Source organism: Globicephala melas, chromosome 12, assembly GCF_963455315.2.
Source record: "Globicephala melas chromosome 12, mGloMel1.2, whole genome shotgun sequence".
Taxonomy (NCBI): domain Eukaryota; kingdom Metazoa; phylum Chordata; class Mammalia; order Artiodactyla; family Delphinidae; genus Globicephala; species Globicephala melas.
Genome location: NC_083325.1, coordinates 5,803,914 through 5,831,125, shown reverse-complemented (window position 1 = coordinate 5,831,125; position 27,212 = coordinate 5,803,914). Strand labels below are relative to the sequence as shown.

General features: G+C 47.6%; 1 protein-coding gene across 50 annotated transcripts in view; it reads left to right on the top strand.

Moving 5' to 3' along the window:
- MAP4K4 (mitogen-activated protein kinase kinase kinase kinase 4) overlaps positions 1-27,212 on the top strand; it is a 173,308-nt gene that overhangs the window by 73,979 nt on the left and 72,117 nt on the right. For all 50 annotated transcript variants that reach the window (XM_060309675.1, XM_060309696.1, XM_060309674.1 and 47 more), the window contains one exon: positions 6,949-7,005. In XM_060309675.1, the coding sequence (XP_060165658.1) occupies positions 6,949-7,005 (57 nt within the window). The remainder of the gene's footprint in view (positions 1-6,948; positions 7,006-27,212) is intronic.

Genomic DNA, 27,212 nt, shown 5'->3' with positions numbered 1-27,212 from the left:
TTCTCTCTCTCCCTGCTCATCCACAGCCCTGAACGCGGAACGGAGGGAGAGGCAGATGAACAGATCTTGATTATAATAGTAACTGGTAGTTCCAAGGATAAAGTGCCCGCCTCGCGCTGGGTCTGGGCTTCGGAGGAGGAGTGTGATCAGAAAGTGTGTCACTGGTATCCTGTCGCCCTTCTTCCTACTCTGGCGTCAGGAGGTGGTTAGGAGACCGAGTTCCTTCCCGAAGTGCTCTAAGCCGTCTCTCTCCCGCGTTAATTACATGGCTCTTGGGGTGCTGTCTGGGTAACACACCCTCTTCCTCTGGTTACATTTTGGATTTTTTTGCGGACGTTTCCTGGAAAAGAACACTCAGGAGTGGGGTCTGTGGTCTTGGGATTTACGGTGCAGGACCAGATAAGCTGGTCTTTGCCGTTGGGGTGGATGGACGTGGACCCTTAGAAAGTGGTCAGTGCACCTCCTGGTGCTGAGCTCGTGCTGTCCCTCACGTGGTCAGGTCGGTTTCATGTGTGCCCTTTAAAACAAGGACATATAAGGGGGAATTATAATTGGAATTAGAACATTTTTTAAAGAATTTGTAAAGAGCAGTTTTAGGTTCACAGCAAAATTGAGAGGAAGGTACAGAGATTTCCTATACAGCCCTGTTCCCACATTTGCATAACCCTCCCCCATTGTTAGCACCCCTCCCCCCATGGTACAGGGGTTAAAACTGATGAACCTGCATTGACACGTCGTAATCATTCGCTTTACATTAGGGTCACTCTCGGTGCTGTACATTCTGTGAGTTTGGACAATATATGATGACGTACATCCATCGTTATGGTATTGTATGAAGCATTTTCACTGCCCTGAAAATCCTCTGTGCTCTGTCATCTCCCTTCCCCGCTGGAATTTTTAAGTTAAACTGTCAGTGAGGTGAGCGAGACGTCTGGGGAGAGAATCGACAGCCCAGGTTTGGCTGAGCCACTAAATGGTCTCCTTCTTGCTCCCTGGGTTTACTTTCTCATCTGTAAAATCAACCATTTTGACGAACTGGGCTTGCCTGTAGCTTTCGGACATTTCAGAACATAGTTACATGTTTTTGTGACACACATAATTGACATTTGTTAGAACATGTTTGTTACGAGTCTGACCTTTGCACACCGAAACCCCAGCTAAGACAATGAGTGCATCTCTTCACGGTAACAAATCCTATGTAGTCCAGAAGCGATACGAGAACTTGAATTTGGGCTTTCTCATACAAGCGTGGAGAAGCGATTTTCGAAATTCAGAATGCATAAGAATCACTAGAGATGGGATTAAAGAGTCATGGATTCCTGCACTCCACTTACAGAAGTCTCACGTTTGGGTCTGAATCATTGGGTTCCCCCCTTCCCTTGGCCTGGCGACGCCTGCACACGTGTCCCTTTCTGGGATTTGGTGAGGATGCTTTCCAGTTCAGATCTCAAGGGGTCCACCTCCTGCCCCCTGCAATCTCTGGGGCTACCGGGCAGTCCTTGCAGACCCCCTGCGGCCCTCACAGTGGTGTCTTTCTGACGACACCTTTAAAGGCACCTCGTGTCACCCAGAGCCGTTGGCTTCACCCTGTCCTGTTTCCTGAGTGTTCCTGCTACAGAGTAGTGTTTTTCTGTCACCATGTAACGCTCCTTCTCGTGGACTGTTTTGCAACCTTCGGCCACCAGCTCCCTGAAGGCAGGGGCGGGGTGGGGGGGGGCTCTCCCTTCACCGGTTAAGTGCAGCCCGCCCTCTGCTTACTGAGGTTGGCGTTGATGGGCTTTGCTCTTAAGCAAATAGAAAGCCAACTTCAGGCAGCTAATCTGAAAAGTTTTCTTTCAGATTAAACTCAGCAGGAAGCAAAAGCATTGTGATCTCCAATGCTGTGCTCACATACCTTCAGATTCCCTAGAGAATTCCCTTCCGGATGTTCTTTCATTGGCTTTTGCTGGTTTCTCATGAGAGAGAAAGGCCAGGGATTGAAAATCAGTTTTTATTATTGGCTACTGCATTGCCATGTTTGGTTATAATCACTTAAGGTATTTAAGCTGCAGAACACTAGTCTTGGCAGCCCGCTCTGGAAGTTGGTTCAGTAGGACACTTGCGGTCCTTTCTCTCTGAAGGTCCACAGCCTGGTGTAGGGAACAGGTCTGCGTGTGAGTCCTGAGCTGGTTAACTTAATCCTCTCCATCTGTAAAATGGAGATAACGGTACCCATGCTGGGTTGTGTGAGGAGTAAAGGATAACGCCCGCAAAGCTCTTTGTTCACTAAATGTCGCAAGAGTGGGGACATCTTGGTGCCCCGTGTCCTGTCCTCACGGCCTGTCTCCAGGTGTCCTTGCTGGAGTTCAGGCTGTGAGTGCGCACACACAAGTTCAGGCTTGTGGAGGCAAGAAAATACCTGTCATCCCTAAGGTGTGTTTCCCTACCGCTCATAGTGTCACAGACTCGAGAGATCCCCTTCTTTGACTTTCCTGCCTGCGTTTCCTCTTGTGGACGAGACCCCGGAATATTTGCCTCCCAGTGAGCATACTTTTTTTTTTTTGGTCCAGCAAAGTGCTTGCAACGTAACAGTTATTCAATAAATATTTGTGGAGCAAAGGAAGTTCCAAGAACTGTAGTAAGAAAAGATGAGTCATGATCCCTGACCAGAAGAAAATGAAATTAATATTTGCAAACCAATTAGACACCATGGTAATGGAGAAGTGCTGGGTCTGAATTTCAGTTTCCCTAACCTAGACTTTGATGCACTACAAAATATCAAAAATAGTTTTTCTTTCAGGACCAATATTAGGCATATTTTAAGTTTTAGGGGCAATAAGAATGTACCACTGAACTCTTTGCAAAAGGTTTCTCCCTTCTCAGTTGTTTTCTGGAAGAAAAATTTTTTTAAGGAGTTCACAATTTCAGTCGTAGAGATAAAGAGCCTAAATGCTTTGTTTTGCTAATTGGAAGATTTAAGATAAAAAAGGTTTACTAGTTCCTTTCTTGTTTCTCTGGGTCAGGGATAGGAGGGCTCTGGGTGCCTAAAGGAAGTAACATAAATATCACTGAAATAACGCAAGAGTACAGAAAGGGTACATTACATTTTAGACTTCTTGCTTCTGCGTGAAAAAGTAAACATAGAAGTTGTGTTCAGTCATTTCAAACAATCACGAGCACCATCCCAGCGAGCATACTTATTCATCAAATGCATTTTAATGGAGTTATTGGGGTTCTAGGTAAAGATTATGCAGCGTGAGGTAGCTTCCTAGTACTTGGCGATAGTGGAAAATTAGGAAGATAGGAACCTCACCATCTTTTTCTCTTGGGATTTAAAAGCTTCCCTTGAATGCTGTTCCTTCTGCTGTTGGCTCCTCTCTGTGGCTTACAGACAGACTTCAATAGAGGCAGACAGACAGGCTGCCACAGTGTCCGCATCTTAAAACCATGTGGTGGTGTGTGTTTTCCTTTCTTTTCCTTCTTGGAACTTGTGTCATAAATGTAATACGTATTTGCAAATGCAAGGTGGCAGTTTCGACTCAGAAACATGCAGGAGAGCTGACAGTTAGGGCATTTTCCTCCGCTTGGACGCCTGCTGAGGGTAGTTTGAGTTTTCCTTTTAGAAAGAGAAACACGCGTTTTCCTCATTTAAAGACCAGAAAGGAATCAGGTGCCGCGCAGTTTGTCCCTTTGCACAGGATCACACATATGGCTGGAGATGTCCTCCTCAGGCTATTTTGTCGGCCCTTTTGGTTCCTTGACACAAAGATGGCCCAACTCAGCACATAGGTTATGACTTCTGTTAGTCTCACATTTGGAGGTTTTCTTTTTTTCTTCTTCTTTAAAAAAAAAAAAAACAATTAGAGACGTACATTACTTTAGCACCCCACTGTATTGGCCAGCCTTTTGAAAATAGAAATGGGCCGACATTGGCTGGGTTTGAGATGGTTGCAGGTGGAACTAGGGAGCAGGGTCAGGGACTCAGCGTGGCTCTCTGGTTGTGGGGAGAGGAAGGCCGTCCCCTGGGTGCTCCCTGGGTGCCAGGGGTGATGTCTGGGTGGAGACGCCGTGCACTTTATTTATAGCCTGCCTTATTCTAGAAGGGGCTTTAGGTCCCTTAGCACACTGGATCCCACAGGAAGCTTGTAGAAGTTATAAGCAGCTTTTCCAAGGAAATTACAGCCGTTGAGGTAGCAGAGGAATGAGAGCCCAAGGCTGCCTAGTCCCAGATTTGTTTCTTCCAGCATGTTGTCTTGATTCTTGGGAGGGAAGCAGAATTCTTAGTTTCCTGATTTAAATTTAAACTCAAATGGACCTAATTCTGAAAGACCTGGTGTGTGTTAGTGAAGGCTACTGCCTTTGCGTGGGCTGTCCTTCAACACAGAAATAATGATTTGTTGTTAGGTCCTAATTCCATCCTCCCTCAGCGAGGGAGTCTCATTCTACGTGAACATGTTTGAACCCACGACCCTCAGCTATCACACCATCGTCACACTGCTCAGGCTGAAGGATGCACGGTGGCTTTGAGTTCAGGCGTTGAGGGAGGAAAGGAAGACGCCTCTAATTTAGAAACATCTGGGGAGGTTTTCCTATCGGCCTGTGGGTTTTCCTGAGGATCAGATGCTCAGAAGGCCCTCCTTCCTCCTCATCTCACCGACATACTTCTGTCTCACCACCTGCCCTCTTGAAAAGCGGGGAAGCTGGACAACCCTCTGGACGTTCCCTCTCATCGCTTGGTTCCGTCCGCGAGAAGTCTGCTGCGGTAATTGGGACATGACCCCACTGCAGGAAGAGTGACGGGCATTTGTTTTCAGATGTGAGGGCTGACCAGGGGTGAAGGAGCTGGTCTTCGTGTCCCTTACGTGGAAAGGCCTGAAGGGTTACTTTGTTCTCTTAAGTTCTCCTCTTTGTTCTTGGATTCTCGGAAGCTATACCTTGGCTTCAGGACTGCGTTGCCCGTCTGTGCTAATAAATCCACCTCCTGTCATCGATGGAGGGAAACAAGGTTTCCCTTATTTTGTCACCAGGGCTGCACTTGACCCTGTGCCACGTGCTGTCCTTTGCCCCTCGGTTGTTCTTACTGACACCCCTGTGATGCGGACAGGGCGGTCACCCCACTGACAGGGGACGAAGGTCCCCGAGTGGAGGAGATGCCGGGTGGGCACAGCGTGGTGCCCGAGCCGGGCCGGGAGCTCTGTCCTGCAGCTGCAGAGGGTCATCGGCTCCGTGTGTCCGTGTGAGCACAGCTGTGGGTACCGCGCTCAGGACGGTGAGCTTCCAGAGCCTGGAACCCACGGGTGGAAACTTGAAACGAGCGAGTCAGAGGTGGACACATCCACGGACGCTGGCTGTTAGACGGACAGGGAGTAAGTAAACCGTGGCCGTTCGAGTCGGACATGTGGGCCCGGGTGCCGTGAGCAGATGGCTATTTCCTGACACAGGGTTGGGTCCCCCCCTGCCGTCTCCACGGTGGGGCTGTTCCTCGGGCCACGTCATGTGCCGAGTGGGGACCAGCAGACGGTGACGTTCTTTTCAGGATTGTGAGTCACCCAGCTGTGAACAGAGCCGCGGTGCAGGCTGTGCCCTGGGCTCTGGGGATGCAGGGGAGTGTGATGTGGGCACGAGGGCCAGTGGGCCTGGGGAGGCTGGGTGGCTGGAAGGGCATTTGGGGACTGGCATTGGGGCCGGTGACCAGGCAGGAGGCGGGGCTCGTGGGACCCCGCACCGCCTGCTGCGGAGGCAGAGCGTCTTCAGATGTCTGACTGTGGATGACGGGACAGGGCCACCCTTCTGAGCCCGTGGACGGGGGCTCTGCAGGTGGGTGATGCTGGAACGAGGTTCCAGGCCTGTGGGCTTTATTTGTCCTGCTTTCCCCTGTCTAGGCTGTCGCCCAACCCTGCTTGGTGAGCTCCTGGGCCGGCGCTGGACCCCATCCCGCTGTGACCACAGAGAGTTGAGAGAGAGTTGTAATTCAGTGTCATTTTCATGGAACTGTTTTGTCCAAGTTGTAATTTGAGTCCCTGCCCAAGCTTTCCAGAATAAGTGGAGAGCTTTCCTCAGGTTTCAGGTTCTAAAGTTCACAGCTCTTTCCATCACGAGGCCACAAGCGAGGCCGGCTCTCGGAGACTGTGGGGACGTGCCTGCTGTTCCACGTTTGCGGCAGCAGGAGCGTACTCCACAAAGCCCTTGAGGAGCCGGTGCCCACGATGTCAGGGTAGCTCTTTGTTGCTCTCCTTAGAGATGCCCAGCAGAGCGTTGCAAGATGGGTAGGGATTAAGTCCCTCCCTCCTGGTCTGGGGGAGGGGACAGGAGAGCTGCATCAGGCTTGTTTGAAATGCTCGTGATATAAATGGATAACAAACGTTTAGGTTCTAGGCTGGGAATTACGACACAGCTGTAAGACCGCGCTCTCTCTGTGCCCCCATCTCTTTGTGTACCCCCTTTATTCCGAGTAATTATGCTCCAGCCTCCCTGCATTGGGATCACGGGAAAGCTTCGAAGAAGACTCTCAGTATAACTTGTAAAATCAAGTAATGGGTATTGGGGGTATACGAGCGGAAAATGACTGTTACCCATTTTTGACAATAAATGATATCCAGACTTTTTTGGTCGTTTCCTTCATGTGGAATGTTGAGAAGGGAAGGCTGGTCATCCTGATGTATGGAAGAAAACATTATTTAAGTTGTTCAGATTGAGGAGTAATGATACGTAAATGAAGCCCGGGGAAGAAAGAGGGACTTGATTCTTTATCAAAACTCCTTTGTTCTACTGACGGTTTGGTTTATTAAGTGGGGTTCACGAGTCCTACAAACCAACAGAACCATCCTGCTCTATTGGAGAGCTAGGAGTCTTTCATCATCAGTTTTGGGGAAAAAGTACAGAAGAGGTGACTTGCTGAAACGTCAGCCATTCTGTACTAATGACTGCAGAACAGCCGTGCCCATTCTCTTTCTTTTTTCTGTTTTTCAGGGTCGACATGTTAAAACAGGTCAGCTGGCAGCCATCAAAGTTATGGACGTTACTGAGGTAAGCTTGGGTCACAAGTGTTTTTAAAGCAATCGTTAGATAAAAAACAAGGACCCCCCTGTCTCTCCAGCCCACCATTTAAAAGGAATTGTTGTGTTTGGAGAATCGATCTTAAGCAAATTGCATTCATGTGACACCATGGGTTCAGAAGGGCCAGCAGCTGAGCTGGCTGGGGTTGTTGCAGATGGGTCCCAAGTAACTAAGAATCAGTAGCATTTTCTTTAAAAAAAAAAAAAGCACATCTGAGTGATGTCATCCTTGACAATATAATGGACCATAATTGGAAACATCTTCTCTAATGGCAAAGAAAAGATTTGAGAAGGGATCACAGAGGTCACCTGAGTAGGGAGGTCGAGGTTGGTGGGTGGGAAAAGCTTCTCTGGGGTATTAGGGCCACATTTGGGCCATTTCTTTTATTTTTAACGTGGGGAAGGAAAACAGATACAGCCAAGTTCCCAGAGGTTTGAAAACAGAAACATCTGCTAGAATGCTGAGCAGATTGTTGGCAAAATTTAGTAGCAAAAAATAGTCCTTGAAATGGTCACATGAGGATTTACTGCGTAGCCTTAGATGGGAAGGAGGAGAAATTAGCTCTAATGAAAGGTAAGTGTGTGTGAGCCCGCGTGTGTGCGTGTACCTGTACTCATGGGTCCACGTTTAATTAAAAAAAAACAGCCATGGGTTATACTGAGCCAAATCCATCTTACTTAAATTATTTTCATCTGAAACTTTATCCGCTCACGATTGCTTCTAACTTGCCTAATTATGAATAAGATTTACATCATATATCACAGATTCTAGAGTGAGTTAACCAGAAACCGTGAGGATTTGGGATGCCTTTACATCAAGCCCTGATCACCTAAGCCTGGGGTCCGTGGAGGGCGAAAACGGCTAAGCTGGTCTCAGGTGTGCGGTTGAGCGTCTCGAGGGACGGCTCCTCCGCCCTCTTCTCCCCTCGGTCTCTAGTAACACACTCATCGCCGGCATGCATATTGTATTAGTAAGAATTAGAAATGTTGTCTCTGGACCACGGGGCAGCTAACTGCTAGAACCTTATACAGATATTTGAAGATGTGACATTTTATGCCGTGACTGCTCTCTTTCCTCTGTCATTTTCTAATAATGGAAAAGTACCATTGCTTGGCTGGCCAGAAGATTCTTGTAACCTCCTGGGCGATTCTGTTGCGTGCTAGTGATCCTGTTGGACTCTTTCCAGTGAAACGCTAATTTTAAGATTACAGAGCAGTGAAGGAGCCACCAATTCTGACTTCCTGTGACTTAAATACCACAGTCGGTGATTGATGAAGTGCCCTGTGCGTGGACCGATCGGGGCCCTGCCCACCGGGCCTCTGTTCACGCTTCCGTGCAGGTGGCCGGTGGTACAGCTGGAGCCTGCGTTGTCTGACAGTTGTCCGCACCCTCCTGACTCGGTGACTGCCAGACTCGGGGTACCATTTTTAACGTCATCTTTGGGAATTCTGTGACGCATTTGCCAGCCCTGTTCTTTCCTGGCTTCAGCCCATGCTGCCCTGGCTGACACGCTGCTGACATCTCCAAGGGCATCGAAGTGAGCTTGTCAGCTCTGTGGATGTCCTGTGCAACGTATGATCATTGCTTTAAAGTAAAAAGGCACGTTAAATCCTCACTCTTCCCCCACTTAGAGTCATCAGTGTTGGTGCCCTGGTGCGTTTCCTCGCCATCATCTCTCTGTGAGCACGGCTGTAAAACACGCACCCGTGTGTGTAATAGACACTTTCGGTGAGCTGCATACAAGAGGTGTTTCCTTGTCTGAAAAAATCGGGCAGTGTTGGACAAGTGCATTTTCAAGATTCCTTTAAAAATACTTACGCAGAACCCCTGTGTTCAGGTAAAATGAAAACCAGACGGTGAGTCTTCAGAACAAAATACAAACCCAGTCAACCATTTACTGTGTTGGCCTCTCAGTGCTGTTTCTCGTGTGCCGTTTTCATGCAGTGACCTCTCTAGAGTGACCTTGGTGCTGTAGCCTGGTGCACACCAGCTCCCCGAGCAAGCGTGATTGTGGGTGGAGAGCTTGTGCAGCTGGGCCCCTGGAGAGCAGGCCTCCCGCCCTCCGCATCAAGGGCCTGCCTCTTGGCTCTTGCAAAGTTGAGGGCGTTGGCCGGGGTGGGACCTGGAAGCAGGCTGGCAGGAGGGGGAATTCGCAGCTGCTGTTTCTTGTTGCAGCTCCAGCAGGAGGGGCTGTTGTAGAGGGTTCTGTGGCTGAGAGCGGGGTCCTGCGTGGTTTCAGACTCGACTCAGTTTCATCTCGGGAGCAAAACGGTGTGGATGCGTATCCTTAGGAAGCCACAGACTCGTCCCGCTGGTTGAGCCTATTCCTGAGGTGAAATTGAGAGGCCGTTACCAGGCCACTGGGTATTCCTCAGGTTCCGAAGGCCAGAGGAGAGCAGGTGTGGGGAGGGAGGTGGCCCGGCTGCTCTGCCCCCCGCTGTGAGCTCTCAGCAGCCCTGAATAAACGCACTCCAGGCCGGCTGCCCCGAGTCCGCGCCACCCGCCGCGCTTGATTATGTGACCCTGGAAAACAAAGCAGACCGAGAATTCACGTTTCACCCTGGGGTGAGGTGCCAGGGGCTGTCTGGGAAACTGAGGGGTCTGGAAAGGAGGCATTTATTTGCTCGAGATGGACAAATGTCTTTACGTTTCTTCTTGGGCTTGAACTATTTTAAGAATCGATTTTCTTTAGGATTTTGAAGGGTTCTTTTTAAAGAAAGCGTGTCACTTATCTGATTGGTGGTGGGAAGGGTTGAAGGACGTGTTCAAACTGGACAAGACCAGGACACGAGATCTATAATGTGTTGTTTTTGTTTTTCAGATAATTGTAGGTTCACGAGAATTTGCAGGAAAGTACACAGGGAAGCTCCTTGTACCCTGCACCCAGTTCCCCCAGGGGTAACATCTTGTGTAACTATAATACAGTGTCACAACTGAAGTCCTGCACAAAACAAAGCCAGCTAAGGATCTGACCAGGACTCCAGTGTTTGTTAGATTATAGCAGATATGTCTGCCTGCACGGCTTAGAACCGAGGCAGCCACGAGAGTCGGCACTGATACAGTCCACAGAGCTCATTCAGACTTCCCCAGTTTGACATGCGCATGTGCGTGCGTGGTGTGATGCGTTTTGCGGGATACTTGAGTTGGTTGTTTGAATTCTTGATAGCCCCTGTGTCTCAATGTCAAACTTGTATTATTCCCATCACGCATAAGGGACTGAGTTTGTTTCTTGCAGTTGGGGTATCACGTTGTTTCTGTTTAACACTCTGGAAGGTAAAAAAAAAAAAAAATTATCTAGATCAGTAATTCTCAACTCGAGGTCCAGAAACTCTTTAGGATTTGTTTCTGAGAATTGAATTTTGTGTTTTCATTTTAATAATTCCCACCCAACTTTTTTTTATGAGAATGTTCATAATTACAGAACTGTTCAGAAAACGAACATTCTCTACCCTTCGCTAGATTCAGCAACTGAAGATTTCATTTGTGTGTGTGGTACATGCGTATTGTTGTGATACCAAGATGCTTCACCTGTAAATACTTGAGCACACTTCTCTTAAAATACAGTCATAATCATAATACCTGAGAGGATGAATGATTTCAGATTGTCACCTAATGCTGTCAATTTCAGTATCCTCAGTTGTGGCGAGAAAGGTTTTCTAACCATTTTTTCCCAGTCATAGTCTGGTGGAGGTCTATGCATTACATTTGGTTATCTTCTCTCTCTTTTTTTTAAGATCTTTTTTAAAAAATTGAAGCATAGTTAATTTACAGTGTTGTGTTAGTTTTAAGTGAACAGCAAAGTGATTCAGTTATACATACACATACGTATATATATTCCTTTTCAGGTTCTTTTCCATTATAGGTTATTCCAAGATACTGAGTGCAGTTCCCTGTGCTCTGCAGTAGGTCCTTGTTTACCCATTTTATATATAGTAGTGTGTTTATGTCAACCCCCCCAAACCTAATTTATCGTCCTCCACCCCAACCCCCATTATCCTCTTTGGTAACCATAATTTTGTTTTCTGTGTCTGTGAGTCTGTTTCTGTTTTGTAAATAAGTTTATTTTTACTGTTTTTTTTAGATTCCATTTATGCGTGATATCATGATATTTGTTTTTCTCTGACTTACTTCATTCAGTCTCTGTGTCCTTCCACATTGCCGCAAATGGCATTGTCCATTCTTTTTAATGGCTGAGTAATATTCCATTATATATATATATCCATCGACAGATAACTGGGTAGGGAACATGAGGTACACACACATATATATATATATATATATATATACACACACACACACGACGGTTAGCTTATCTCTTAAGTCACTTTTGCTCTAGATCGGTTCCTCTGCACCTCCATGTCCCTCCTACTCTTTTTTTTTTTTTAAAGAGAAATAGACTTTTGGAAGAGCTCAGCCAGTTGTTTGGTAAAATACCCCACGTTCTGGATTTGTCTGATAGTTTCCTCACGTTGTGCTTTAACTTGTTCCTCCTCCTGTATTTCCTGTAAACTGGAAATTAGGTCGAGGCTTGAATAGACACAGAATAAGAATTTTTTGGCAAGAACACCTCATTGGTGGCATTGGGCTCTTCCTGTTGCGTGACCTCAGGGGGCATATGCCCATCCTGCTTGTCCCAGTGTTAGTGAAGCCAGTTTGACCTCTTGATGGAGGAGGCGACTGCAGAGTTCCCCACCGTCGAGGGGTGCCCTCAGCTCTGCACTGGGAAGTGATCTGCAGGTGATGCTGTGTGAATAGTTAGGACTGCAAGGTGGTGGTTTTCAGAGTCTGTCTTCTAGGCTTGTTAGCTTGCATCAGTCTGTAAAGAAGAGTTTCCTTTCTTACCCACTCCCACCCTTTCTTGTCTTCTTTCTTATTCTAGATACTGCTGTAGACATGGGCAGTTTTATTTATTCAATGTGTTTCCATCAGTTGTAGCTGCCGTTAGTATTATTTAATGAAATCATGCCAGATCTGGCCATGGGAGCTCTTTCAGGACTGCCTTCTGTAGCCCTTTGATATGACCCCATTAGTTCTTGAGTATTTCCTTGTTTTTGGCACAAGTAGATATTTGAGGCTCATCTTCCAGAATCTGGATCCCTTCCTCTGAGGAGCCTTAGTTCCTTTCAGTGGGAAATGCATTTAGAAACCAATATCTGGATGCTAAGTGTGCTCATCGCTGATGAGGTTTTCTGCTTCTAGGCCCTTTTAGTAGATAGAGCTTGGGAATATATTTTTCAGAATCAGTTTTTCCTTAATTTTTAAAATCTTGTGTATTTTGGATTTCTTCCCCTTTTCTCCTAGCCTGAAAAATCTTGGTTCCTAATAAAATAATATATATGTTTGCTTTATCCTTTTTTTTTTTTTTTTTTTTGCGCGGCACGCAGGCCTGTTACTGTTGTGGCCTCTCCCATTGCGGAGCACAGGCTCCGGACGCGCAGGCTCAGCGGCCATGGCTCATGGACCCAGTTGCTCCGGGGCACGAACCCGTGTCCCCTGCATTGGCAGGCGGACTCTCAACCACTGCGCCACCAGGGAAGCCCTGCTTTATCCTTTGATAAACATAAAATCATTTCAGAATTACAATAACAATGGTACTACTTAGCAATAGGCATGGAGTGAAGTTTGCTTTCTCTGAAGCTGTTTCTGTCCTTAGGCTATATCTGTGACGGATTTACAGAGTGCTATATTCAGAAGTTACTTGAAATACGAATTCCTCTGTATGGCTTATCAATTTGCTATGTAGCTACCAGCTTCAGTTTCTATTTTAAGTCATTTATAGAGGGTTTCCTTTTTCTCCTGATTTAATTTTTGAATGTGTGAATCATTTACATGTTTCACAAGTCAAAACTCTATAAAAAGGCACATATTTCAAAATATAACTTCAAAAAGCTTAGGCTTGACCGTCTGAATGACGGGCCACCGTATACCCAAATACTGCCGTGCAGCTCCGTGCCCTATTTGTGTTTGACAATTGCTTTGGGCAAAGGAGGGCTCATCCTCTTGGGGTGATGCAGAGAGAACAGAGGCAGACAATATGTAGTGCTTCATGGCAGACAGACATGAAATGGTGCTCTGTGGGCTGACGTTTCGCTGCAGCCCATCACCGCCCCCAGTCCGGTCTTCGGGCTGGACTGGCCCCATGGTTCTTCCTTCACTAGGCCTTCCTGGCAAAGGATGGGGTCAAAGTGGTAGATTCTCAAAGTGTGGTCTCCCAGCAGGCACGCCTGGGAATTTGTTAGAAACGCAGTGTCTCAGGCTCTATCCCAGACTCCTGCATCAGAAATGCTGGATCGGGGCCCCAAGTTCTGGGTTTTAGTAAAGCCCACGAGGGGATTCGGAGGCACCCTCAAGTTTGAAAACCCTTGTTCTAATGGACCATAAGGAGAGAAGCCGCCCCCTCACACCTGCAAGTTGAAGGATTCCAGCTTAGAGACACTGAGCCTTCGTGCCGAGGAGCACATTGCTAGTCGGATTTCAGGGACTAGAACTCAGATCTCTGATTCCCAACTGACAGAACCTTTGACAGTATTAACAATTTTCAATGTCAGGTTCTCAGTAGGGTTGTTGATAGAGCTGATGTGGTCTGGACCCTAAGGGGTGGGTGGGTATTGCCCATCAGATCAGCCAGAGCAGCTGTCTTTCAGTCCTAACAGCTGAAGTGTTGGTGATTGAGGCGTATTCCTTGGAGGAGGGGAAGACGCTGGGCCTGATGCCCACTGGGGTGCAGGACGCTGGTCGGCAGGTTTTGGTGGGTGCCCTCCCTACTCCCGGCGTAACGCTGCTAGTGATGGGAGAGTGAGAGCTGCGTAAAACCTAGCCTCTGCCCGTGGTCAGCCTGGGGAGGCAGGTGCCGCAGAAGAAGCGGCCCGATGTAGGGCACGTCTGATGGGCTCTGATGGGCTTTGAGTGCCGTCTGAGCTGGGTCCGCGGAGGAGGAGACGGATGCTCGCTCGCGGGGCGTCCACGCTCAGGCAGGAAGGAGCAAACCCGCTCACCCCGGTGACAGGGCAAGGCCCTGTGAGCCTAACAGCTTTACCACTGTTCAGCTGCAGGGGGCACGATGTACTGAACGTGCTGCTCTTGTCTGGACAGAGGTGAGAGCAGAAGGAAGGGAGGGAGAGGTCTCTGTGGACTGTGACCTATTGTCCCTTCCTTCTGGCCCTCAGAGGCCAGTTAGATGCTGCAGGCCTGACAGCTTGGTCCTGGCTCCTGGCCCCCAGCCTCCTGTGGCTCCGGCAGGCTGGCCATGGGGCTGACCCCATCGTCAGGGGCGCGGTCAGTGCATCAGTGTCAGCTGTCAGCTCCAGCGGCAGGTTGTGTGCCTCCTCTTCCAGATACTCTTTCCTTACTTTCTGTTTCTTAGCTGCCTTAACGAACTACCTTCTCTCTCTTAGCTGCTGGGAGAGAAATGATGCACAGGTTTGTGGGATGCTAAATTTTATCTGGCATTTTCTTACCTTCAGTTACTTCTAACTTAATTCGAACGATCTTGATATTAGATTTCAGCTTCCTAATTTGGATCGTCTTCCTCAGCCTTCCTGTAGATAAAGGTCACAAGTGGTACCTCTTTATTATTATCGTAATATTGGTATAACGCAAGTCCTTGAAGAAAAGTTCTTAAAGTTCATTAGAAATTGATTAAGCTTTGATTTATTATAATTAAAAAATATGGCAGTAATTTTGAGAACCAGTAGTCCCACTGTGTCCCCACCAATTACACCCTTATTTTCACAATCACCTCCCTAAGAAGACTTCTAAGATTTTGTTTTTTCCTAATCACCCCAATGAAAATTTACAGTCTGCACACATCTGCTCATGTACTGTATGTGTATCTTTATACATAAGAGTGGTAGGTTTTTTTCCTACACCTCTTAGAACCACTTTTCATCCCCTTAGAGGGCGATGTCACCCCATTGAGGACACCTGGTGTAGAGCAAATAAGCATGGACCTTTTACAAACGAGCTAGGGTGCCTTTTGTACTATTTCCAATACTTCCTTCTTTAAAGAGCTCGCTAGATACTAGAATTCATCGTCAGTGATGGAGTGTAGAGTGGATGCAGCGAACGATAGTCTTAAGGACTTGTGCTGGGCATTGCGCTGGGCATGGTACAGGCGCGGCTGGAACTCATGGATGTCCTTTCCCTGCATCTACAACAGATGGAAGAACAAAGGTGGGACCTGGGCCACAGGGACAGACTGACTGTAAAGCCTGCTCCTCTTCTGTTTTTTTTATTTTACGTTTAAATTTTCTTGACGTATTGATTTACAATGTTGTGTTAATTTCTGCTGCACAGCAGAGTGACTCAGTTATACACATATACATTCTTTTTCACATTCTTTTCCATGATGGTTTATCACAGGATATTGAGTATAGTTCCCTGTGCTCCACAGTAGGACCCTGCTGTTTATCCAGCCTGTTTATACTAGTTTGCATCTGCTAATCCCACACTGCCAGTCCTTCCTGCCCCCAAATTTACTCCCCTTCCACTATCCTTCTTTCTCTAAAAGTAATGTGAAGTTAACTTAGGGTTAAGTCAAACTGCTCAGCAAATAGGTACCTGCGGATGTGTTTTGAAGATAACTCTGCTGGTGAGGATGTGACAGATTTTGTAAAGGATTAGATTTTTTGCTTTTGTCAAGGATAGAATGTGTTTCTATTTGGGATTGATTTCTTCTAATTTAAGAATGTAGGGCTTCCCTGGTGGCGCGGTGGTTGAGAGTCCGCCTGCCGATGCAGGGGACACGGGTTCGTGCCCCGGTCCGGGAGGATCCCGCATGCCGCGGAGCGGCTGGGCCCGTGAGCCATGGCCGCTGAGCCTGCGCGTCCGGAGCCTGTGCTCTGCAACGGGAGAGGCCACAACAGTGAGAGGCCCGCGTACCGCAAAAAAAAAAAAAAAAAAAAAGAATGTAACTGGGAACTTACAAAATATGAAAATTCTCCTGTTCTTGTTCATAAGTAAATAAGTAGAGGCAGGTTAAGATTAGATGTTGTATGTTTTTCACACTGAAAAGCCTTCATTTTATGTACTGATGACAACACGATGTTACGAAGGTGATTGATTGACCTGCCCAGAATTCCATAGCTTGCTGCAGAATAACACCCCCCGATCTTCTTTTATTGCACGGTGACATCTCCTGCTTCACTCGGGGAGCACAGCTCTGTGTCCTGTACTTGGAGTCTAACTAGCACCGGGTAACTAGTCACAATGCCCAGTAAGTTGTAGGTACTCGAATCTTTGATGAATTGAACAGGATGTTCTGGTTTTGGTGGGCACTTGGAGAAACACGTCATAGTTGTACAGTATTGGTTTCATCGTCCAAGAAAATTACAGTCATGTATTGTTGCAACAGAGAACTCTTGGAGGTATGACCGTGTTTTATAGCCTTCTCATTTTTTGTAATAAAAAGTATTAAAAATAACCGTAGGTGTTACACATTAATCATAAATAAATAATAGTAAAACCTGCTCTTCGCACTTGAACTACGTTCCTCTAGGAAGGAAAATAAAGGAGTCTCTTAAAATCACCAGTGGTTAGAAAGAGTGAGTACATTTCCGGCTTTTGTGTTTAGAATGGTCACTGAACTAATAAAGATGATTTATTTACTTTCCTCCTCTTTCCTGTGAACATAAGTTCGAGGCCTGTAAATATTTTCAGGGTGAATCTATAGTTCATGAGCCTCGTCGAAAGCCGGCCGCGTTTATTTAACAGTCACGTCCTGGCTTTTACTGTAAGACAGTGTTAACACCTTTGGTAGACTAGGGCCTAAGGTTCAATTTAATAAAGCTTCCGCTTCCCTACCTGTAAAATGGAATAATAATTCCTACCTCACAGGCTTTTGTCAGAATTAAAATTATATAATAGACGTAAAGTGTCTAGCATATAATTTTTACATGGTGCATGAGGGTTTCTTTGTTCCCTTCTCATTAAAGATACTAAAACAATATAACTCATCACTTTTGCTGAAGAGACGTTTTAACACACACACCTGCCCTCCTGAGCAGCTGTTCTCTGACCTCTCCAGAGGTCAGACCTCTCCTCCTCCTCTGTGTCCATCCTCTCTGCAGGCTCCTGCCTCAGGTGGCTTCTTTGTCCCCCGGCGTAGTCGTAGTCACACTGTTTGGTTCTTCGGGACCAGTTTTGTCTGGCCCTGTGAGCTGTCTGCTAGGGCTGTTTTAATGGCTACCTGGAGAGCCCCATGATCGTTGCATGCTTATGTTAATTCTGTACTGGGTTATAAACGCTGTGGGGAGCTAACTTCTAGGATTCTCGTAGCATTTCCAGGCTTTGGACAGAGCCCATCACATGGGTGGCGCTCAGCTTCTGTTTGCTGCTTCTGAACAATGTCCTGGCAATTTTAAAGGAGAATTTCCAAAGTGTTTTGAGTGTTGGCAAAAAAAAAATCTATATCTATCTATCTATCTATCTATCTATCTATCTATATCTATCTATCTGTCTATCTCTACACCCTTTTATAACAATAGAGACAGCCCTTATTTTAATATGTATGTATTTTTTCTGTTGCTTTGTGGTTTACAAAGAAGAAAGAAAATTAAATCGGAAAAGAAAAATATTACCATCCATTCTTACTGGAAATAAGAAAAAGTACTCATGGTTTTGGTCAGATGCAGTTTGTGTTCATTGGGACTGGAAAGGGCATATGTCAGCCATGGTTTGCGGGCTTTTGTTTTCGTGCCTTGAAATGCTGTTCATGAAGTTGCACTAATTCATTCATTTAAACAATTACTAAACACTTCGTCTTTTTAATGCAGACTCTTCTCAGATGTAGAGTGGAATAGAAAGATTAATTTTGCTCCAGAAGGAGCTGTTCTTAATCTCTTGGTAAAATAAAACTTGCCGTGAAAAGGAGCTCTTTGTAATCGTTGATGAGCCCTCCTCTCCAGGCAGATGCAGCTTCCCTGTCACTTCATGAATCGAAGGCATTTTTCTAAGGAAAACAAATAGTTGAATTTAAAGAAAACACCCAGCAATTTTTGTACAACCTGAATTGCTGTTTTGAAAAATACGGACACTGTACTTTAACAATCCCATCCTCCCTCCCCACCAGCTGCTTTTTTTTTTTTAAATTTGGGGGCTCTAAATGCAAAATTTGATTTTAAAATGTTGATACTTCCCTCCTTCCATTCCTAGCAAACTTATTAAAAAAGTGTGCATTGGAGGTCTTCAAGACCATCTTCAGGCTTAATGATTCCCTAGAAGGACTCACAGGGCTCTGTCTATAACTGCGCCCTCAGCTGTGATTTACAACCAAGGAAGGACACAGAGCAAAGTCAGCAGAGGGAAGAGGCGCATGGGATGAGGTCCAAAGGAATCCATGCACAAACTTCCAGGAGTCCTGTCGCGGTAGAGTCAGATACATGATTCCTCCAGCAGTGAGCTGTCCTAACACATGTGCAGTGCTCTCCACCAGGGAAGCTCCTCAGAGACGCAGGGCCTGGAGTTTTATCTGGAGCTGGTCACGTAAGCACCCTCTGCCTGGCATGTACCTGAAATTTCAGACTCCCTGCGGGGAAGTAGGTGTTCAGCATAAACCGTATTGTCTGTTCAAACACCCCAGGTACAGGGAGCCACCCTTCTCAATCCAGGGGATGTTGGGAACCCTCCCAGATCCAAGCTCCGGTTGCCAGCGCAGGCCGCAGCTTTGCACACAGGCCTCTGCAGGGGTAGCAGCCTCAGGCCTGGGGATCAGGCTCTTCTCCTGGACTCTGTGCAGCATCTCATTGGATGTCTGGTCTCCTGTGAGTCCCTCCTCTTCCCCCGAAGCCTGTTCCACCCACAGCCGTATCCTTTCTCCGTCGGGGGGCGTCCCGCCTTCTGCTCAGGGCACAGAAGCCCCGGCGTCCTGCGACCGCTGCCTTCCTGCCACGTACTGCTCACCCCGTCTGTTAGGAAATCCTGTCAGTGCTGCCTTCAAATGGTATCCAGTTTGGCTCAAAATTGTCATGGCCGGTGGTGGCCAGTGGGACGGCTGGGCCATGGGTCAGTAACTGTTGACTCCGGATTAGAGGTACAAGAGGGTTTGTAAGCTATTTTTTCTGCTTCTGTGTGTTTGAAATTCATAAGAAGTTAGCACAGTTTGTGAGTCTGTAAGAAAATCTTGGACATGTGAATCTTGCCTCTGTGTGTGTGTGTGTGTGTGTGTGTGTGGTATGACATGCATACAAAAAAGTGCACAAATGACAAATCCAGGACATTTCTGAAAACTGAACTCACCCCACTCATGAATCAGCAAGAAACAGAGCGTAGCTGGCAGCCCAGGAGCGCCTGGTGGCCCTTCCGGTCACCACTCCTCCCCCAAGAGTAACCACCCTCCCGACTTCTAACACGATCCATTATATTTGCTGTGTTTGTGGTTGATGTGTACGGAACCATAAGGTACTGCTGTGTCCGCTTCTTTGACTTGACCTTACGATTGCGAGAGCTGTTCACACTGCTGCACGTAGAGAGCGTTTGTTTATTCTCTCTGCTCTTAGTATTCTCCGACGTCACACGAGCTTCCAAGAGAACAGTCTCCTCGGGGGGCGTGGAGCTCGCTGAGTAGCCTGGTGCCAGTCGTGCATGTAGCAGGTGCTGAACTGAATTGCTACAGAAACAAGGAAATTGACCTGGTGGAGGAAGTTCTCCTTGAACGGATAAGAGATGCTCAGGTGCACATTATAGGGAAAACAGACCTTCGCTTCTTAACTTCTTGTGTTTTGGGCATGATTAAATATTTCTTTTCTGGTTTAATTTTATCTGCTTAACTGCAAGAGTTAAGAGAAAAGTTGGCGTCGCTAACTTCGGATGATCAGAGGTAAAGTGGGAACTTCTCTCTGAACTCCATCTCCCTTGGCTTTGAGTTTCCCTGCTGTGACAGGTCTCCAGCAGAGAGTTCTTACCCAGCGCCCTCAAGGAGTCTCCATGTCACACCGCTGCTGACTGTTCATCCTCTTTGAGCCGCTGGTCATTTTTCTGCTGACCCTGTGATCTTGGCAGGGGTCCTCCCCTCCCCGCTTCAGGGATAGAGGCTTGGGGTGACATGCAGATGGGGAGATGGACCCTGACAAATGGGATTCCAGCCCATTCCATGGGGGCCAGCCCGAGTTCTTGCCCCCCCCTCCCCGCCCTGTCCAGTCCCCCTCCCCCTGCCCCAGCCACAGTCCCTCCCAGACCTTCACAGGAGACCCTCTCCGCGCTTGCTCTCTCTCCTTTCTGACCACAAGGGTGTTTTAAGACAACACACAGCAAAGCCTTTGGTGAGGCATTTTGTTGTAGCCTTAGGGCAGCAGGAACAGTCGTAACTGTTAGGTCGAGGGACTGTGTGGTCATGTGGTGGGCCCCTGGGTGACCTCTTCTGTGAGTGAGAGAGAGAGAAGGTGTTTATACCAGGAAAGAGCTGCCACCCTCCTTGTTGTGGTTTCATTTCAAGGAAACATCTAGTCTCCTCTCACTTCTGTTCACTTACTGGAGAGGCTGGATGTGTTTTTGCCTGAGGCGAGAACTAAAGAAGACCCCGTAGTTGTTGCTTCTCCTTGAGTAGTTTAGAAAGAAGAAAACAGTTTATTTGGAAAATAGCTGCAGAGATGGTTTTGTTCAAAAGGGGCAAGGAAAAGAAGACCCTTGAGAGAGAGGAGGTTAACATTTGGAATCACGAGGTCCAGCAGCAGTGTCTCTTCGGACCTTTGCGAGAGCAGGGGCCAGACTGGACTGGACTGTCGCATACGATGCCGTGCTTGCGGACCTGACTGTTTTGATGATGTGATGAATGTGGCCCCGATACTCTGAAGGAGGCACGTGGTCCTGACACTCTGAATGACGTCCCCATGCACGTGGTCCTGACTCTTCTGAATGATGAAGGTGGTGAGGGTGACACTGCCCACCCAGTTCCAGCGGGTTTTTTTTTTCCTCTCATCTCCCCTACCTTCTTTTACCTAACACGACACGTCTGTATGCTGGTTTGAGGAAGTACAGCGACATGTCTTGCTGTGCTTGTGTAAGTGCTTCGTGACGATACCATGGTTCACGTGGGGTGTGTGGTGGCGGGGAGGTTTAGGGTAACTGCCGTCTTCGCTTAGTTCACAGACAGAAGGGGCAGAAGGGGGAACATCAAAGATGCTTCTTCACGGTGAAGTCTAACAGAGTGAGTGGCTGTTTCTTCAAGAGAAGCCCCACGCCTTACCAGTAGCCACCAGTCCTAGTTATTTGCCTCTGTGTTAAGTGTTTTCCCCTAGGGGAGGATGGAGAGCAGATGCGCACTGCTCCTTTCTTTGCTGGTTGGGCTGGAGATAACTGGACCCGAGTGCTGGATGGTGTGGGTGCGCTGTGTGTGGGGCGGTGGCCTGGAGCTCGTGGAGAGGGCTGGCTGGCACTGTGCAAGTACGAGGACTCTGCCTCTTCCTCTTCCCCCACAGTGCCCATGCCTGTGACCCTACCCCGGCTCTGATACAGCAGAGTTCACAGCCGAGGCTGCTTCAGTAAGGCTGAGGTCATCACAGGCGGAGAGTGTTTTCTTAACTGCTCTGGTCATGGGAGCTTAGATGTTTAAGGTCTTCTGGGCCTCTGAACGTTGCTGCTTAGTTCTGTTCATCCTCTCCCTCCCCCAGGGAAAGTTTAGTACACTTAACAGTGGTGAGTTTATGGTCTATAAATTCTGGCTCTACAAAGCAGTTGGAACCAAAAGTTTAAATGACTTCTAGGTTACTGTTTTTGTTTTTATTTATGAAATGTAGATATTCTAGGGAGAAAATCCAGAGAAAAAGAAAGATGAGAAAAAGCATTTCATAATTCTGTCCCCTTGGTTTGTTTACTGTTAACATGTTCATATTAGTATTTTTCTAGTTTCACATATAGAGAGATATGTACATATACATGTAAAATTGTTCTTTAAATGGTGAAATAGCCTTTTCTCTAACATTAAAAGTAACATACGCATCTAGAAAATAGGAAGATGGAAACATGTTTTCCCTCGCCCCGCGCGCCCGCCTCCACCAGGGTGAGTGCGGCTGACCTTCTGGCGTGTTTCCAGTCTTTTCTGGGATTGGAGCTGTTTCTTAGTGCTGCCGATCACTCAGTTTCCAGTTGAACATGTGTGTTTATCTGTGTGGCTGCATTTAGTTTAAAAATAAGTTTGTGCCTATCCTAGGAGGATTTCTCCTAAATAATTTAGAAGGTGAATTCCTTAGCCTTGTCTCGTCTCAAACATCCACTTCATATAACTCTGTTTTAGTCGCCGCCTCACAGTAAACTGCTTCCTGTAAGCTTGTTGATGTGCGCGTTTACTCTCTATATTCACGTAGTGGTTACTTCTGTGCGTGTCCTGGGTTTGGGCGGTGTGTCCTTTAGACTGTGAACTCCTTCAGAATAGGCCAGTTTGAGTGATTTCATAACACCATGTGATGAGAAGCACTTCGTAGTTTTTACTAAGATCTTGAAAAGTGGGCACTCATTGCCACTGTACATACTGGTTACTTAATATACTTTTCCTTGACAGATGCTCCTTAAATGACAAGGTGTTTGCCATTGTCTTTATTCTTTTAACTTATCTGAATACAAGGAAAAGCGAAGTTAGGGAAAGGAAGCAGCCTATGACTTAAAAAAGCCTGACTGTTCGAAACCTCTTTGGTAGATTCTGTGTATTTCTGTTGACACTAGACTTACACCTTCCCTCCGTTGAATAGTTGAGGGGGTTCAGTCCCAATGCTTGTTTCCGTATCATCTCCAGCATCTGTTGCTTCCTTTGTGTGGGAGGGAGATGCGGCTGCCAGGCTGTCTCTAAGTGGGGCTGTGACGTCACGCCTGAGGGACGGGCCCAGCCGTGGGGTCTCCAAGTGTGCTTTGGCAGCAGGCACACCAGGCGCAGCTGGTCTGAGAACGTACTTACCTTCTCCTGCAACTCCATGAAAGTTATTTGGTGTACAGTGGAGTGATGCCAATGGGTACTTACTCGATGGAGAAGGCACGAGTGACTCAAGAGCCCAAGAATGGTTTTCGGTGCAGACTTGAAGATTTCAGTGAATTCAAAGTACCATTGTCTTACTGAGTTTTTGCCTCTAAATCATTTAGTGCAGCGCTGATGGAGACATGCTAACTTTCTTCATTCGAAGTTTAAGAAATGGTCATTTTGGCAGAGCAGGTAGTTGAAACAGCGGGGAAGACTGTGGACAAACAATCAGAGCGAATTTACTTTGATTCAAATCTCAGAAGGTTTGCTGTGTCTGAGACGCATTTCGTAGCAGCTTGTGTACATTTTTAGTTTTTTTTTTTTTTTTTTTTTTTTTTTGCGGTACGCGGGCCTCTCACTGTTGTGGCCTCTCCCGTTGCGGAGCAAGGCTCCGGACGCGCAGGCTCAGCAGCCATGGCTCACGGGCCCAACTGCTCCGCGGCATGTGGGATCTTCCCAGACCGGGGCACGAACCCGCGTCCCTTGCATCGGCAGGCAGACTCTCAACCACTGCGCCACCAGGGAAGCCCTCGTGTACATTTTTAGATGGAATGTTTAGGGGAGATTCCATGGTACCACTGGGTTTTTTCCTTTATATATCTCTTTAATGTGTATATATTAACTTAATTATATTTATATTATATATTATGAATTACTACATACTATAATTTATTTACGTAATTAAAGTTTAATCACTTGTGCGGAAGCCTTTTCCCTGAATTGACACTGGTTTTTATAATATTTGAAAAAGTTCAACATGCTATTTAAAAACACATGGGTCTCTAGAATTTGTTACTTATTATATCTCTGAGATTTTATGACTCCCCCCCTCCCCAAATAGTTAAGGATGTCCTTGTCTTCAGTTAAAATTAGCCACTGAGGGGCTCTTAGCTCTGAACAGCGAGCTTCAAATTAACCCTTTATTTACTCTGGACTCTTAACTCCAGAGGCATTTCTTTCTTCCTTTTAAAAGCCGTAGAGAACCTTAAATTTTAAACTCAGTCTTACCCCCTCCTGCATCTGTGCTTAGTTAGATAAACCGATCAATCTAATGAATTCTGCAGACAGAGGCTACAGCGCTCTGTGTGCCTGTTTTAGCCCAAGGCTCAGTATTCCACAGACAGACAGCTAGTGAGTACACACGCGTGTAAACATCCATGCACAGACGCGAGGTCGCCAGCTTATCCTGAGCCTGGCAGGAAAAGAGGGTGTTTTCTGATTTCTCCTACAGATGTGTTTAGTTTCATTGCTCGCTCAGTCCAGGCTCTGGTGCTGTGGACGTGCTTTTGCGTCCTTGCTTCATCCTGTGTTCTGCGATCCCTCTGGTCTGGGTCCCTCCTGTGCTGGCTCTTCCAGCCCCTCAACTCTCTCTGGAAGGTCTGCCCGCCTGCACCTCGGCAGGGCTCCCCTCCCCCGGGGGCAGCCTGATGCCCTTTCCTGGTGTGTCTCTCCATCTCTGCATCCTGCCCCTGGCTGCCATCTGTGCAGAAGAGGCCTTCAGCCCGCTGACTGAATGCACGTGTTCCGTGGAGGAGCCTACACAGGGACATGGTTCTTGCTAAAAGGCCGTCGAGAAATGTGACATCTCAAACTCTCGGCCTTCGTGTGTGGAGCCCCGGCAGATGGTGAACTTGGTGGTTTGTGCTGCTGGTTGCAGGTGGATGGCAGGGGCTGGTTCCACCAGGATGACACCCTTCTTCGTGCGTGGGAGTTTGGGTTGGTGAGTGACCTTTCCGGGTTTCCACTGGAGAAATGTATTTGAAGACGGAACTAACTGGTTTGCATTTCGGTGGAGACGCCATTGAGGTAGTGACTTTGTACGTTGTGTTGGTGGTGACGGCCCTGGTTTCCTCCCCTCCCCTCCCCTCCCCTCCCCTCCCCTCCCCTCCCCTCCCCTCCCCTCCCCTCCCCTTCTCCAGCCCATCGCCTTGAGGGCAGGACAGGGTCTCTGTGGCCCGACGCTTGGCCTCTCTGGGAGTTCGTTCTAACACGCCCACTCCGAGGTGGCCAGCCTGACCCCAGGGCCACGCGGACTCTCACCGTGTGTGTTGCTTCACAGACACTCAGCACATGGGGCGGTGCTTGGTGGTCCGGGGGTCGGTGGGGGGCGTGCTGGGTGCTCTTTAGGGAGCGTCTGGGTGACCGTTGCGTCTGTGATGTCCCAGGCCGGCTTTTCCGGTCCCTCTCCAGCAGTTCCAGCCTGCAGCTTACTCTCCGCAGTGTGCGTGTGCGTGTGCGTGTGTGTGTGTGTGTGTGCGCGCGTGCACGTGTAAAAGGGGGAAAATGGATTAGGTAACGTGATCTCACGGAGCTATTTTTAGACCAGTATGACTTATTACAGTTTTGTGAGCTGTGTATGTAGTACCCTGCCCTGAAGTTCTATATAAAGTGATTAATAACAAAAAGTTTGCTGATCGCTTATCTTTCCTGTGATGTAAAAACAAAGGGATCTACACCTTTCCTTTGCTTTAAATAACTGCTGGTTGAGGGGATAGGGGACTATCTGAGGTAAAAGAAGTGAGGTTAAGATACGATATTGAAGTTGCATCTTCAAAATTTGTGGAAACTTTTTGTTTGCCTCTTTATATCGGAGAGCCTTAATCCTGTATTATTGTCTTCCACTCTTAAAATTAAAAATTTGTTTTCTGGAAAACAATTTTTATTCCTGTATGCGATAAAATTCACGTTTTAAACAGTAACTCTGTATATCTTTTAAAGTCACAGTCAAAAGAAAAATTATTTTCTGATAAAATACAAATAGTACTCACCATCAGCAGTGCCATTTATTGTGATCACAGCGTGTCTCAGAATGAAAACACTGGGAATGAAGCTGTAGCAGGGCGAGTTTGTCCCCCTCGTAGCTGTGACGCTCCTTAAAAGCTTCAGAATACAGTTGATTAATACCAATCTCAGCACTGAGTCATCTTCTTTCTAAATGAATCACATAATGAAGATAATTGGTTCTCTCTCTCCTCCCATCTTTTTGGTATCTGGAGTTTTGGCATCTCTCCACATTTTCCCAGGAGGAGCCCCTGTAGTTTATCGGTGCGTCCTTGTATGAGCAGGTGACACGTCGTTGAAGACGCACGTCGCTAACTGTTCTCCAGCAGGAGACCTGAGCAGACCGTGCAGTCAGCTTACAGTGGGACGACCGTTTCAGGATCCGGCTGTTGCTCTTGTCGGGGCCGGCACCCTCGCTTGGCCTCTCAGCCGTCACAGCAGGGAGTCGATAAGCCTGGCAAGTGTCCACGTACCTGCTGCCCGAGGGCGGGTGACGCCGAGTTTGCTGGTCTCAGTTCACCGGGGTTGCCCTTGACAGGCTGCCGCAGGCACGCTTCGTGTTCGGAGTTGTATTACATCAGTTTAGAGAGCAAAAGATCATTGTAGTTCGTTTTCCGAACCTCACGTTTGAGTACCTGCCGTGTGCTGGGCGCCATGGGGGTCTTTGCATGTTACCTGACTTTCCTATTCCTCCGCCCTGGGGTGTGACTCCGCAGCCAAGAATGGAGTAGAGTTTCCTCCTCTTGCATGCAGGGAACCTGAGGCTCAGAGATTTACTCTTTTTAACTTTTTATTTCTTACTTTAAAGAGCACCTGTGTCAGCAGCGTCCAGCTGTCCACAGTGCACACCTTTAGTCTGACAGGGCCTGTCAGGGGCATGGACGTGAGCAGGGTGGAGGCCCTGCCTTCCTGGAGCTTACGTCCTCACAGAGGAGGTAGATGTTTTTTTTTTTTGGCGGTACGCGGGCCTCTCGCTGCTGTGAGAGCAGGGAGGGTGGGCCGGGTGGGGAGCGAGGTGCCAGGCACCGTCGTCAGCGTTGTGACCCATCCCTGGGACCTGAGCCTGGTTCAGAAGACTGAGCTGGCAGCTCGCGGGAGGAGAAGCCTTCCAGGACTAGGGTCCTCAGTGAGAGAGCCTTTGCACGAGCAAACCTTATTGCAGCAGGCTTATATATGATGCCGTAACAGGGACCTCTCCCTCTGTGCTGGATGGGTGAGCACACCCAAGCACTGCGCCACCAGGGAAGCCCAGGAGGTAGATTTTAAGCGGGGTTTTGTGGGGCTGAGTGCTGAGACAGATGACGATCTGTCTGTCCCCAGATGCATGGTTTTTATGCTACTGGATGTTTTCGTTGCCTTTCTAGGTCCTTCTGCAGCTTGAGCCGTGCAGCTGGTGTGACTGTGGTGCAGAGCTGGGGGGGAGGTGGCTGTTCTGGGGGGAAGGGTGTCTCCAGCT